General features: G+C 38.2%; 1 protein-coding gene across 1 annotated transcript in view; it reads left to right on the top strand.

The window, feature by feature from the left end:
- The first annotated feature begins 319 nt into the window (after positions 1 to 319).
- LOC124137973 (voltage-dependent T-type calcium channel subunit alpha-1I-like) overlaps positions 320 to 16175 on the top strand; it is a 175233-nt gene continuing 159377 nt past the window's right edge. Inside the window, exons 1-2 of the mRNA XM_048400970.1 lie at positions 320 to 426; positions 1783 to 2911. Coding sequence (XP_048256927.1) covers positions 2655 to 2911 — 257 coding nt within the window. The 5' untranslated portion in view covers positions 320 to 426; positions 1783 to 2654. The remainder of the gene's footprint in view (positions 427 to 1782; positions 2912 to 16175) is intronic.

Here is a 16175-nt window from a genome sequence, read left to right as displayed (position 1 = left end):
TGGACACGACCTTAAGCCTAAATACGCCTCACCTCAAAGCGACGTTAAACTCAGCTCCTTCACTCACTAACAGTGATGACTAGGATGGTAAACATCATAGAATTGGGTCCAGTCAGAAGAATAAATCAATAGCCAATAGTTCGATCATCGGTACGTTTCATCAGAATGAACTCATTTTCTGAAAACAAAATCAGGGAACATACTCTTTATGTACACCATTATGTTTGTGAAATACGTTGTGGAGAGGTGTACTTAAAAGGGTTATTAAAACGCATTACATGACGTAGACAACGTGTGTGATTTCTCTTTTCAGTTCGGCGGCGCGGGTGACCTATGGTCAGAATCTGTAGTCTGAGTTATGTCCCTTTGCTGCAAGGATCCGCTGTATTCAGTTGAATTCCAGATGCCCTTTCATTATTAGCCTTGGTGAGTAAACAATTACTAAAAGGGGGTGGGCTTTTATCGAAAACAAATTATTGTACCAGACGATGCTTGAAAAAAATATTTTGGCTCATAATTTCAATTAGGAAAACAATTGTTTTCGATATCTAGCTGATAAAATATCTGGTCTCCATCAAAAAATCCCAAGCCGATACAAATAGCCATCAATTAAATAACACTTACCAGCTGGAGACGGTCTGTGCTCAGCTAGTGATAGGGCAGTTGAAGGTAGTAACGTCACTTCCGAAGAAAACTATGACAGCGAAAGGGTCCAAGGTATGTATCGTAAAAGAATGGATGTATAATACCGTGGATAATCGAGGATGTTCCTGTCCACGACCTGCCCCTGTGTGGGCTTCCCTCCACATTGTTCTGACATGTCGTCATGAGATTATGGTACTAATATTTAAAAGTGACATTACTCCCTATATCCCTCGCAATTATTCTGAATTTCGTGACACTGTGGGGTGATCTTTAATAATTTGTCCTGCAAGAAATATTAGAAACAGTAATTAATTTTTCAACAGACACTGAGAAGCGTTTGAACACGTGAATGCAGATTCTATACAAATGTGTTGTGGTGAATGTGGTGATGATGTTAATTGGACGAAGACGATGATGATGATGATGATGATGATGATGATGATATGGTGATGCGATGATGATAAGGATGATGATAAGGATGATGATGGTGATGGTGCGATGGTGATGATGCGATGATGATGATGATGATGATGATGATGATGATGATGTCATGGATGCTGGTGTGGTAGTGATGGTGATCGGAATGTTTCTGTAATATTACACAATCGTAATCACTTAATATTTCTGCCAACTAACTACAGTAGAACATCGATTATCCGGACTGGGTTTCCACAAGATAAGTCTTGCCCGGCACGTGGAATTACCAACAGGTGTTCAATGCAGACGTTCACGTGTTTACTATTAGTAGGGAGTGTTTAGTCTTCGATATCAGATGAACGGAATTTAAGACACAAATTAAAATTCCATACGGATTTGTATATTTTCTAAATACAATCCTTTTTAATGCGTTCATGGCAGTAAGTAAATAATATTAACTAATAAACACACGGTACATGATAAGGAATACATTGTTCAGAGTGTTTCATTATTAATCAACGATGACCTTGGATGCTTCTTTCCAAGCCAAAACGCATTTATCTGTGAAATAATAACAGGGTCATGCAATGCGAAAATAGTCTCGTGAACACCCAGGTCCGTTGCCGTTATGTTCATTTTCACTTGAAATTAATCGCGCTGCGCTCACAGATCGATATGACATAGGACGTCTTCTAATTATCGTGTTTTCTTGCATTACAGGCTAAAACCCATCCAAGATTCCGGCTGAAACAGTAGCGCAAAAGCAACACATGACAATTAAAAGGCCGCAAAATCCATATGGGATATTTTCTCAACACGAGCGAAAATCTGTTTGCACTTCAGCCGCGACGGCACAAGCGTGCCACCCTCATATGTCCATCGACATGAGATGAGAGAGCCGGTGACAAGCTCGGCGTCGCCATGTGCAAACGAGATTTGCTTTTGATAAGGTCACATGACCATATTACCACGGGATTCTGCGAGTAATGTAAATGAATGGTCAGAGAAGCGAAAATGGAAGTAGCGCCTCGCGAAAGCCGTGATTTACATCTGGGGGAAACTTCAACGCTTAACTAACTGGATAATTTTTCGTTGAAAATATGGTTTTTTTTCGCATGGCGATTGTCGCATGTGTATTCTCCGCCGGATGAGTTCTCCCCGAACAAACCGCACGCGTAGCAGTGGTATTGATTCGCAAGGCTCGAGTTTGTAGGAAATATTCCATTGACAAGCCGGCTCGCTGTGAAGTCAGCTGGCTGCTTACGGTAGGGCTCCACCGTAACTTGACTTGCAGGTAGTCTTGTGGGGATCTGCCGAGCCCATTGGCAAAGCCAGATGGTGAACGCCGCACTGCCAGCCAGTTCCTCGAGACTGAGGTACCGTGATTTAGGCAGGTACGCCTAACATGGATCCCAGAAGGCGTGTTCATCTATCATTCATCTTGGATCTTGGCACAGCAACTACCGAGTTGTCTAATTCACAACTCTGTTGCCGTAGCATTATGTGAGAGAGTACGAGATATACAAAATTGCTTTGTTTCACCTGTGCATGGGAATAACGGATAATATGTTAGGTTAGGTTGTGCGGCAAGTATGGCTGAAGAATCTAGTGGTCTTGAACGCCAGCTGAGCGTCAATGAAGGAAAGAAGGACGAAAATGAGAGGAAGGAAGAAGAGGAAGAAAGTGATGAAAAGAAAAGTAAGGATGTTGAGGCACAAAACAATTCCGATGGTGATGATGGAGACGAGGAAGAGGAGTTACCGTTTCCAGGATTTTCACCGAAATCATTCTTGATTCTCAAGCAAACTAACATGCTTCGCTATGTCTGCCTGAGGATCATCACAAATCCATATCCTTTTATCAATAATATTGTTCGTCATTTTGGGATTATATTTCCAATTTCTTTTCGCTCATACATGGATATTATGTGTTCAATTTGAAGTTTCAGCTCAACTAGTTCAAGGGATGATTTCCTATCAGGTAACGTACGTTATATCATCGTTGACCATTATATAGTGCATTGATGACTTAGGTATTATGACTACTGATTAAACCACCCATATACGCAGAATGCGAATGATGTTCAATGTTGAATGTTCTATGATTCATCGATATCACCATTGCGCGATCCACCATCTTAAGACACTGCTTGCATAAGAATGCCAGGTTTCATCTGGTTTCATGAAATACGGTCCTAGTGTGTTCTGTCACTATTTAACTAACGTTTAGAGTGGGGTTGTTGAGCATCAAGTAACAGAATCTTCATCAGTTGTTTGTCTGTTTAGAAGAAATGCAAAAATCACCATAGAATAGTTGTATATTTCAAACAGAATGATTAATGCTGGCTCTCGTATCATGGACATGAATAGCTGGATAGTTTGTCAGGTGGTTTTTCTACCTCTTGTGGATGAGGTTGGTTGCTGGTTCTTGAACTGTTTTGAGAATCAACATGTATTCAATTTCTTTCATCTTTTACCAGATGATGATTGTTAATAATTTACAGGAAGGATTGATCAGTGTTTTTTCTTTGTCCCTAAGCATATGTAAACATACAGATTGATATACATTGCACCAGTGAAATCCAACGCCTTGCTCAGACATTAGAATATAAACACCCAAGATTTCAGACATTAAAATTAATATTGAAATTAAATATCATGTACATTAAATGAGAATTTTGTTACCCACACAACGTTTGCACCATTGTTGTATATTATAGATTTTGTTATCGTCTATATTGATCAAAATTCTCTTGTGGACCATGAACTTTATGTAGTCATTGTTTGGTTGTTTTAATTATTGAAAGAGCTTATTCCCAATAGTGTTTCCATTTTAAGGAACCATTCTTTTAAAATGGTCTTTTAAGTGCCAAAGTTCTGAGTGAAATTGTTGGATACAATCAAAAGTAGAACTGGTTAACTGTAATCTTTCTGTCATCAATGTCAATTTCAGCCTGATTGACAGCAGAGACGTGCATTTCACTGCACAGTTCGTGTAAACAATGACATCATGATCATAAGCAACAGCTGGTACTCAGATCTGATGTTAATTATCGAAAAATCGATATTGAAATAATATGGAAAGATGTTTATGTTTATCAACTGAAAACATTAACAATTAAACTCAACTTTTCAGTCTGGTTAAAAATAAATCATCATTTGTGAGAAATTATCTTTGAAGATTGAAAAAGTTGTTGATAACATTAACAGCCCCTTACCACCCTGTGGTATATGTTAAGTGTTCCCCTGTGAACCTGAATAAGGTACTTGTTGATGAGTAGCCTGGGGTTTGGATTTCACTGATGTAGATTTCAGTCATGAAATGGATTAGTTGACGTGGATTTCCAGTCTCCTGAATCCCTGCCAAGAACCTAGTATTAAAATGCAATTATTTACATATATGATTGTTGTCATGCAGTGGGATCTCTTCTAAATGCTGTGTTTATTTGGCATTTGAGGGTTGTTTTCTTGTAGATTTCAGTCAGGATGATGTACATTGCTGAAAGAACCATCTTGACAAGAAATGGGTATTGTTTGAAGCTCTGATAAAACACACCTCCACAATCTGTGTAATATATAAATACAATAGCAAACTCAAAAATCCTCTGAATACTCTTTTCAACATGCTAAATCTGTGGTATACATTTCAACACAGATGTATCAGCGATAAAGAAGATGACTAGAAGATGCCAGCATTGTTTCAATAACACATCAACGCATGTTTGGGTGGGATTATCAATCTCTTGCTTTTGCTAATGAAAATAATCTCTTGAAAATATATCGAATCATCTTTGAAAGAGTTTATACATTGGGTGTGTAGATGTTTGATTTTTTTCATTGAAGCCTTTAGTGGGGGAAGGGTAAAGGTTCCGTTTTGTGTTCTTTTGGAGATTATGATTACGAGATAGTTGTGGTTGTAAGAAACTAAACTGTTGGCATTTTCCTGAAATGTTATCACCAAGGATGAGGTCTTGGTGTCCCTCCTGATATTGTGAGGCTCTGTGTAGGTGGCCCTGCATGTCACAGTTTGTAAATTAGCTTGTCCATACTCCCTACAATAGAGAAAATGGGATTCATTCTGAATCCCGCCCTATTGCATTATCTGAAAGATTAAAGGTGTCAAAAGTTTAGAATTTAAGTATATTGCAAGTGCATTATATGTCACATCAAAACAAAAACTTCAATCAGGTTGATACAGAAACATTTAAATAAATGTTATGAAATTGGATGTGCATATTTTTGTCATAGACATAAGAAAACCTGTATTAACTTATATCAAAGATTGAGTTTAATTGATATTAAATGAGTCTGTCAATCCCCCATTCCTGGAGCCCCTCACAGGCCCAACACAGGCGCAGCACCCATCCCCATACTGCACAGTCCGACATAGTTGAGCTTCCTGGAAGTGCTAGCAGACCAGCTGGGAATAGTCCGGCACCGTAAGAACGGTGGAATTCCTGTACAGGGTGGGGTAAGGTGGAAAAGCAAGGAAGTAGGATGGTGGGGAGACATGTCTGGGGATGGGTGTGGTTCAGCTGGTGAGATGTGGGGGAGGGATGGACTTAAGAATTGGTTTATGAGTGGTGCTAGGGGATGGCCATTTCCTGTAAAGATAAAAAAGTGTGTTAGCCCCCTGTAGGGATTCCGCATTAGAAGAGGGCCCAGGATCCTGTGCATGTGGCATGAGGTGACTAAATGGATTGGATGGTCAAAATCTATGACTTGGTTGATTGCGTATCATTATACCCGATTGTGTGGATTGTTCCTCACAATATCGATCACAGTATTGTTTGGTCCAGACTTGATTATTTACAGGACGCACTCATGTAGTTGGAATATTGCTGAGGAGGCATGAAACAACAAAGGAAACAGTTAGTTATTAAAGTTATAGACTAACATATAGTCCCAGAATAAAGTTATTATATATTTTTTAAATCTACAAATACAAAATAAAATACAAAAAGAGCCCACTGCCTAATTTTAGAGCTGAGGCAATCTAGACTTGTCAAACCATTCTAGACTTGTTGGATTATTTTAACTGTGAGGATGAAGGGTGGTGATAATAAGAGTCTCCTCAAGGCTTGGTGGTGTCAGTCAGAGTGCTGTTGACAAGAATACATGAGTAGACGAGGGACAAATAAGTGGATAGCTATTTTGGGGGTTAAATGTTTATGATATTTGTGTGAGTTCCATGATAATAGAAGACCAGCCTTTGTGTATATTCAGATAGGGTCATGATGCAAAGCGCAAGTATGTTGAAAGGTTGCAAGACAAATGACATACAATTTGATTCGAGACGTTTCACAACAAACAAAACAAACATTTCTTATGATTTTGTCATTTATATTTCCATACAAAATAAACTGCAAAGACTTGGAACTTCATTTATGAGGCCAGACTCAGTTCCAAGAACTTCTATGCCTTCATAAAACTAAGAACAGTAGCATACAACTTTACTGATTCATACCAAATTATATTCTACCAGAGACGATTATGTAAATGTATTTTACGGTCTCGGATTTTACTAATTTCTTCATCTGGATTGAAAATAAAGATAAGGATAAAGGTTATTGTACATATACACCCACTTGGGGCCAGGCACAGAAACAAATCAAACACTTTATGCATTATGAGAGCAGGAAATATAACAGTAATGATGAAACACAATGTCAGATTAATACACAGTTAGGGCGTGTTGATGCTTTGAAACATGCTATGAATTGAACAGGCTTTTTGAGCTGAACAATCGGAGGGATTTGGTATTATTTTATAAATGATAACATAAAATTACGAATAATATGTATGGTAATTCTGACAACTGGTAAAGACAGTATGAGTGAGTGTTACGGTATTACACATGCATCATGCACTGATATGCATCATGCACTGTTATGCATCATGCACTGTTATGCATCAGCCAGATGTACTCTGCTCACCATCGCAGGGAGTCTACATAGGGAATGCCTAACACCAGTGGTCTCTCAGATGGATAGTAAACAGGTTCCATACCTCCTTCCCCACCCCCACCCCTCCCTTCCCCACCCCCTCCCCTCCCTTCCCCTCTCTGCAGGCTGGGTCAACTGAATTACCTTTGATGCTTGTTATCTGCTCCACAGTATGGGTCAGTACTGGCAGGGTCAAAGTTCACAGAATTCATTTCAGTGATGTGCTGTGTCTATGCTGTGGAGATGATATCCTCACAGCCTCCTCTTACTCTGAGATCCTGCTGTAGATATTTACCGAATGATTAAATTTATCTTAAGAGACTTGGCTTGGATCAATTAGCACTGCAGTCCTAGCAAATTGTCCCAATATTCGATTTTGTTTGCTGACATTAATTTTATGATGCCTAGAAGTCTAGCAGATAATGATGACAGTAATACATAAAGACATTGACTTAATTTCACATGTGGAATTGAAACATCAACTCTAACTGGAAATGGAAGTATGTCTCAGGCCCTGAACCACATTATTCCCCTTCCAGCTAGCCCTTACTGTAATATTATAGACTTAATGAAGCAAGTCTAGATTGTAGCCCTTACTGTAATATTATAGACTTAATGAAGCAAGTCTAGATTGTAGCCCTTACTGTAATATTATAGACTTAATGAAGCAAGTCTAGATTGTAGCCCTTACTGTAATATTATAGACTTAATGAAGCAAGTCTAGATTGTAGCCCTTACTGTAATATAATAGACTTAATGAAGCAAGTCTAGATTGTAGCCCTTACTGTAATATTACAGACTTAATGAAGCAAGTCTAGATTGTAGCCCTTACTGTAATATTATAGACTTAATGAAGCAAGTCTAGATTTCAGCCCTTACTGTAATATTATAGACTTAATGAAGCAAGTCTAGATTGTAGCCCTTACTGTAATATTATAGACTTAATGAAGCAAGTCTAGATTGTAGCCCTTACTGTAATATTATAGACTTAATGAAGCAAGTCTAGATTTCAGCCCTTACTGTAATATTATAGACTTAATGAAGCAAGTCTAGATTGTAGCCCTTACTGTAATATTATAGACTTAATGAAGCAAGTCTAGATTGTAGCCCTTACTGTAATATTATAGACTTAATGAAGCAAGTCTAGATTGTAGCCCTTACTGTAATATTATAGACTTAATGAAGCAAGTCTAGATTGTAGCCCTTACTGTAATATTATAGACTTAATGAAGCAAGTCTAGATTGTAGCCCTTACTGTAATATTATAGACTTAATGAAATAAATCTAGATTTTCCACAGGCTAATCTTAATGGGTCTCCTTTTCAATTTAGATGTAGTTGTATATTTTGAGAGACGAAGCATAGGTCCACTTGGAATAGGACGAGACAGTGATTTCCTCTTGAACTGGTGTGGTATCTTGTTTGTAGTGCTGAAAATTTGGACATGTTTGAGATTTGGGATTTTTTATTTTGAACCAAAACTTAATGTACATGATTGTGATCTTTCTGTGTAGATTGTACATATCACATTCATTTCAGAAACACTACTCTTATCTAGGCCGATCTATGTAACCAGCAAAGCATGTTCATTAAAAAATTGATGTCCAATAGCAACATATGGCCACCTGATTGTATCTCCCATAGTCACTTATTAAAGGAACAATACCCTGTTATTGAAAACACCTAGTACGTGAGTCTCACAATTAATCAGCTGTATAACACAGAAGCAAACACCCTGGTGATGTGGGAACTGGTGATGGTGTCCATTGCGTAATGATGGTTGTTCATTTCACGTCAATGTCAGTCTCACTGTTAATAAGGGCCTGGATATGTGGTATGTGTATCCTCATTGCGTAATGGCATTGGTCAGTTGCTGGTCAGTACTGATATTTAATCAGCAGAGGTTATGTCACAGCACCACCTACTGTGCTAATTACTGTATGAATAGCTGTTCTCTGGTAATCAGGTTGCCAGTAGCAATGTGTATGACGTGTGTGGTAGTTACGTAAAATATCAGATATTATTAATGTATGATTAACTTAAAATAAATGAACATTTCATTGTTACCATCATGTGTAACTGCAATGTCAGTTCTACGTCTATGTTAAAATATGGTAGTTACGATAATGTTACCGCTACGATAGCTTTGTGGAAGAAACCTTTATTCTAAAGGTGGGCCATTGTATGGTATTAAATTAATACATATCAGTTTGAAGTATTATTCTGTTAAACTCATTTGGAGTAAGCTGTGGATTGCATAGATGTCTACCTATTCACACACAACATTAAAACTTATAAAAATTAATATCATAAATGTCAAGTAATAAATAAAATATTAAAATCGCTCCTGTGTAATACCAATTTTATGAAATTCAAGAAAGGTTCTAGTATCTGAATCGCTTTCTCCCATCAGATACCAGAACTATTCACTTGTTTCATAAAATTAGTATTACACGGGAGCTCGTTTCACATTCTGTGTTTCTGACAGTCTCAATCATGATATTGTTAGTGGCAACTTTGAACATAGCAGAACCACTCGCTCTTAAATGCGTAGAACTTGCATACAAAACAACAACACCAGAGAATAACCAGCCTTAATTATCCAATAAAACAGATTCCATAGGGCACAAGAGGCAAGATAACAGTGAAATGTTTGTTCGTTTGAACACTTTCAAACTAAAGTTAATCAAACATAACAAGATGGAGACAGAGGGTTATTTTGGCTGAATGGTATAATCTTTTTTTCATATAATGTGATGAAAAAGTCTTTAAAATTAAAAACTATTTTTAAAAGTGTATAGTCTAAGATTCTTCTTGAAAAGTTTAATGTAAAACTCGTACGGCCTTCAAAGCCATAGTTTGCCGTAATTTCCTTCATTATCCATTGTAAGTCTTTGCCAGGACGCAGATTTCGCTATTGACAACATTATTGATGACTCCATGTTTTTATACACAGTCTTCTCTGGTCTTTTAGGCTCTAATTTGTCTCGGTAGCCACGAATTACCCAATGACGTCAGTCGGACAGTGTTACGGTCTCAAAATAAAGCCGTTGTAGCAGTGACAACTCGTCCCCAGTTCTCAGCTTCACCTGATAAGGTAGATGTATTGATCTGCAAGCTGAGCATGCCTGCCTGAAAGACTTGACATTACCGCAAAGAATGCACCATGATATTGCGAGTCACAGGCTGATAATTGATGATAAATTTGAAGAGAGCACAACGATACAGTTTCGGAGTGAATCAAGTTTTTACGTTTTCATGTATATTTTGTATTTCTACAGGTGTACATTGGAAACTCTGTGACTTATTCATATCAATTTTCGAATTTGAACCTGTTTGGTGAAACATGATATGAACATATATCAAAGGGTTATAACTTATTCATGCTTGTTTCAAATTCACATATTTGAATAATTAAGTATTAACTATGATAGAAAGATATGAATTAATGACGAATATTATAGATCTAATGACAGTGAAAGAAATTGTAAAATTTATCAATCCAAATAGTCAATACATTATTATAACTTTAAACTAATGATGCTGCCATTAGCATTTATGTCAGCTATGTTTATATGTGTGTCTGATCATGTCAATATCATTTATGGCAGTGTCAATTTCATGATACTTCTTGTTCTAATAATGGCTCAATTACCATGGCTTGTAGCCCATGGCAACAAAGATTACGTCAATTTCTGTAGCATATCCAGATATAGCTCTTCTAATCACTGACTCAACTTGAAACCGCTCAGAAGCAGAGCAGGTAGGAAACAGTAAGTCCCCACACTGACAAGGCACCATGTCAACTGGACATTTGAAGAAAATTACGGAATTCCAGAACACCAATTAAAAACATGGTCATTCTATGTAAATGCACATAGTTCGGAAAGATATTCATCATCTGATTATAATGATTTAAAGTACCGTAGTTGCATCTAAAATCACATGAAAAGAAGTGGTTGAAAATCAATACAGGTACCATATTCGACGTAATAAGCGCCCCGCTCTAATAAGCGCCCACGGCGATATTTGCAAATATATTGGCTTGTGAACAATCCCAATTAGCACATCTTCCGACTGATCAATGTACACAAGACTTATTTATTCGCATATAATAAGCACTCGTGTGTTATATGCAACCTTAGTTATGGGCAATTAAATTGTGGAAAAATATATCTGTCATACATGATCATTTCAGGCTGTCAGCACAAACCTCAAAATTTATCTTTCAACTCTGTTTTTTTTTCACCAAAATAATATTCTAATGAGAGCCCCCTATTTTTAATTTTGAGAGCGCCCTGGGCGCTTATTATGTCGAATAAGGTATTTCTCATAACGAAACCTGTCATTTCTCTGTACCAATCCAAGCAATACAACCAGATTACTTTATTCCCCATAGCAATTGCTGCTTGCTGTATTGAAGGATTGAGCGTGGTAGTCGCATGGAGAATGGTGAAATGGTGCTGTTATGTTTCCACAGGGGAAGCCGCTGACCTCTGTTTTGACTTATTGTACCATTCCAAAGGTTCATTTGCTCTGACTACTTAAAGACGGGTTTTCATTTTCCCATTTCTACGTGTTCCTCTGATTCAACCAAATGTCTAAAACATGTTCACTAATGGTCCAAATGGCAGAAGGTCTTCAGCAACCCAAGCTTACCGTAAGAAGTGACTATGCTTGCCGTAACTGGCGACTAACTGGATTGGGTGGCCAGGCTCGCTGATGGCTGATGAATGTCATTGTATGCCCAATTGCGTGGACCGATGCCAATCACTGGATTGTGTGGTCGGAACTCAATTATTTACAGACCGCCATCATATGGCATCTACAGCATATATGTATAGTGACAAGCTGGAATATTGCTGAGTGCTGCGTTAAACAACAAACAAACCAACAAACAAAATGGCAGAAACTAGTGGTCATGTTCATCATAAACAGTTACCGGAAATGTTTGTTCAGTTTAAGGAAGCTGTTGGCATTCCAAGTCAGGGGGGACAATGGTGCCCCAGTCATCTATGGCAACACAATTTTCTGTGCAGAAATGCATCTCTTGGACACGCCAGAAACCTATGATCGTGGGCCTGAACCCTGGTTCACCCTGATTATGTTTCTAGGTTTGTCAGCACCATACCCATGCTTGTGGGTTTCACCAAAGTGGTAAACGTCTTAGACCTGCATCACTTTGGGCTTCCTCCCACATCAAACTGACATGCTGTGATATAACTGGAACACTGTTCAAATTGGTGTTACACCCAGCTCACTCACACCAAGTCAGAATATGTCCCGAATACCTCATCCCAAGCAGAATGTCACGAGTACTTCATACTAAGCAGAAAATGTCCCGAATACCTCATCCCAAGCAGAATATGTCCTGAATACCTCATCCCAAGCAGAATATGTCCCGGGTACCTCATCCCAAGTGGAACTGACCATAAAGATCCGGGTTAGAATAGGTCTTCAGCAACCAATGATTGCCGTGAAAGGTGGCTTTCCTTGTCGGAAGAGGCGACTAAAAAGATTGGGTGGTCAGTCTCAATTGCATTGATCGATGCTCATGATGTCAATCACTGGATTGTCTGGTCCAGACTTCATCATTTACAGACCGCCGTCATATAGCTGGAATATTGCTGAGTGAGGCGTTAAACAACAAACAAACAAACAAACAAATCCAAGTAGAACTAGCCTCTGATTTTTTCAAGAGCTCCCATTCTACCACCATGACCAACACTATTGTCCCCTATTTCCAAATAGCAGTGAGTATTAAACAACACTCACTCAGATTTAAGTAAAATTGTGAAACATGATTGATGGCAGACATGCCCAACTGGATGTGTGTAGTAGTACGCAAGCTGTGTGAGTGTAACATTATGGATTTCTTGCTTTCATAGCCTATTATACAGGCCCTGCCATATGTTCAATAAATCAACGGGAAATGCAGGAAATGCGTGACGCTTCACTGATGTGAATATCCAATGTGAACTTTGGGGGTGACATAGTTGCTAGAAGACTATGCATTTCAAAATATCTCCAAATGAACCAGGGAAGTAAAATATAGATACATACTTGTAACGGCTCAAAACTACCACGTACCCTTTTGTACCTGTTTTTCATCCCTTTTCATAGAATGATGGGACCAAAAATATGTTCCTTGTCGTACCCCTGTAACAGGTTATCAAAGCTTTTCAGAGAATGCAAGGACAATATTGTGTTCCATATGTGTGAGGTATGGACATAATGGGAAAGACAAATGGAAACCAGATTCTCAGTACCAAAAGATTAAACTGGGACCTAGGGTAAGGCTGATATTGGTAATATAAGCAACATTGCAAGAAAAACTATCTATTTTTTACAAGAATTATAACAATGTTCCCAATCATGTTCATGTTTGTAATCCAATCTCATTCAGGCTACTACCCCGATAAGCTATCAATAAAATGGTTGAACTGTTGGCAGGGTGAATGACCTATCAAACATTGAAATCTTGTACAGTGCACATAAAACACACCACCTCACATAATGTCCCGAGAAATAGAATGCCATTATTTTGCAATGAATAACTCACATATCAACATTATTTCGCCATAAACAGGCAACTCTAAGAGAATAGAAATGACTTTGAGAGATTTAGTATCATTTAGAATACACTCTGTCTTAGTTTGTAAGATTTCCATCTGAACAGGCTGAGATATTTACTCAAGGGAGTGTTATTCTTCATCTGTCTGTGAATTTTATTGTTGCGCCAGCTCCAATTACCTGATTTATATTACAGATGAAGGGTATTGATTGTAACAAAAGTGGGTTGCAATTGAAATAAACAAAGAGAAAATATTGAAAGTAGTTTTAGTTACTGGTTGTTGATTTCCAACATAGTTTGTGCTTTTGTTTGTGTATTTTGCAAATGTGTTTTTGGTAACATGCTCTTTGAAAAAAAAACATTGGAATTGATTCTTTCTGTTTGAATTTATCAGTTACAAATCAATATGGATGACAGATTCTGATATTTCTGAACACTGAAGTGAATTTTCCCAACAACCACTTACAGTTGTGATACAAAATTATTGATCCCAAGTGAAATATATATTTTTGTGATTTAATTTTGCCAAGTTTGGACTTATCCCAAATCACATATGAATTCTACATAACAAATGTTGTTAATTGGTGATGTATGTCTTATTGTTTAAAGTATGCCATAGCTTCCTATTTCAAATAACAAGTTCCCCAAAGATTTGTCAGCTTGATATCAGTTGACCGAAAATGGGAAATATGTCAAAATCAGGTGTGTATGAACAAGACCCATGCAGATTGTACATTTCCCCTCTCACTTGTTTATCTACTTTATTGCGGTATTCCTTCAAGAATATCTTCCCTTCAGCTGTTTTTAACTCAGGAAATATCTCAAAGATAAACAAGTGATGTGTAACAGTTTAAAATATTTCAACACGGAAAGAATGTTCACACATTCTAACATTCAAGGGATGCATGGGTGGACCAGTCATCTAAGGTGCTGCAACTTCGCTGTGCAAACTTGCCTCCCTTAGGCATGCCAGTAACCTATGATCATGGGTTCGAATCCCGGTTTGCCCTGAGTATGTTTCTAGATTTATTAGCACCATACCCATGCTCATTGGCTTTACCAAAGTGGTAAAGACCTGCATCAACATATATTATGACAGTAAAAATCATCAGGTGATACACATTAGTAACATATCAAGAACTCTCTGACTTAAAGGACTGGTTATTTTGTTTTGTCTCAGAGGAAGGATCCATCCTCGATTTTCCAGTATATTGTATCTCCCATTCTGTTATGATCAATACTCTCGACCCATTCACCACCATGGCTTTGTTTTAGAAGTGAAGTCACCAGCCACATCTCTCACCACTAGCCTAGTCAAAGAATTTCTCTTGTTCATGAGCTTGAAATCAACAACCAATCAAAACGCCCCTTCTGAACAAGAGTTTGGCATAGGTCTCCATTCAAAATCACAGTCTCATCCAAGTGAACCGGGGGCATGGGTGGCCCAGTCGTCTAAGGCGCCGCAATTCGCTGTGCAGAGTTGCGTCCCTTGGGCACGCCAGAAACCTATGATTGTGGATTCAAATCCCGGTTCGCCCCGATTATGTTTCTAGGTTTGTCAGCACCATACCCGTGCTTGTGGGTTTCACCGAAGTGGTAAACGTCTGAGCCCTGCATCACTTTGGGCTTTCCTCCCACATTAAGGTGACACGCCGTGATATAACTGGAATACTGTTAAAAGCGGCGTTAAACCCAACTCACTCACTCCAAGCGAACCCTCGATGTATTTATATGACTCACAAGAATGTTACAAGTAATTTTTCAACTGGAAAAGATGTTTTCCTGATAAAGACAGAGAGTGAAGGCCTTATTGTACAAGGTGTTTCAGTTGACCTGAGATCTGATGATATTGCTGCTTGTTGAAATCATTGACGAAAGTCTACTTTTGGCGTTGTCATTCAAACCGACATCAAAACGAAGCTTAGAAGGCGAATGGTTCCAGGATATGTATCATGGCAGAATGGAGATATGATTCTTGAGTTTACAAAAACTTTGGTATAGTTTGAGAATGTCATTGCTTTATGCCATCATTAACACATCAAAATGTCCATGTGATTTTCATGCTGGACATTTTTGCATCTACAGTAAGGGGTGGGATTTACCCGGCTCTATTTTTAGAAACCAGTAAGATTTGGGGAGCAAGGCATGAACATTGGAGCCCAGGCTGTCAACACATGGCACGATTCACACAAGTTGTACAGTTTTACAAATTGTACAGATGACATAGCATTGTGCAAGCTCAGGAGCCTCAAGACAATCCAAGATGGGGATTTCAATATATCAAGGAAGAAAATGAACCATCGATACTCTGAACCTTCAGTGTACTCTAACCAGGATAGAAAGGTCAGATATGTAACATGTAATCTACAATTTGGATTAGTTTTGATGATTGAAACAGCCATACTTTGGGGCATTCCATAGGACTTGCAGTGCATATTATTTGCATCCTTGTTCATTTCTATGTGTGAACAACATGATGTTTTGTTTCGAGTAAAATCCTGTAGAGTTTTAACCAAACCGATGGTGTCAACCAAACCTCAAAGTTTATTGCATGTTTAAATATTATAATCATTGTTTGGAAAGAGTTAAGCAACAA

This window comes from Haliotis rufescens, unplaced genomic scaffold (genome assembly GCF_023055435.1).
Source record: "Haliotis rufescens isolate VD_foot unplaced genomic scaffold, xgHalRufe1.0.p SCAF_20, whole genome shotgun sequence".
Taxonomy (NCBI): domain Eukaryota; kingdom Metazoa; phylum Mollusca; class Gastropoda; order Lepetellida; family Haliotidae; genus Haliotis; species Haliotis rufescens.
Note: the sequence above shows the minus strand (reverse complement) of the source record. Positions and strands in the feature narration are given on the sequence as shown.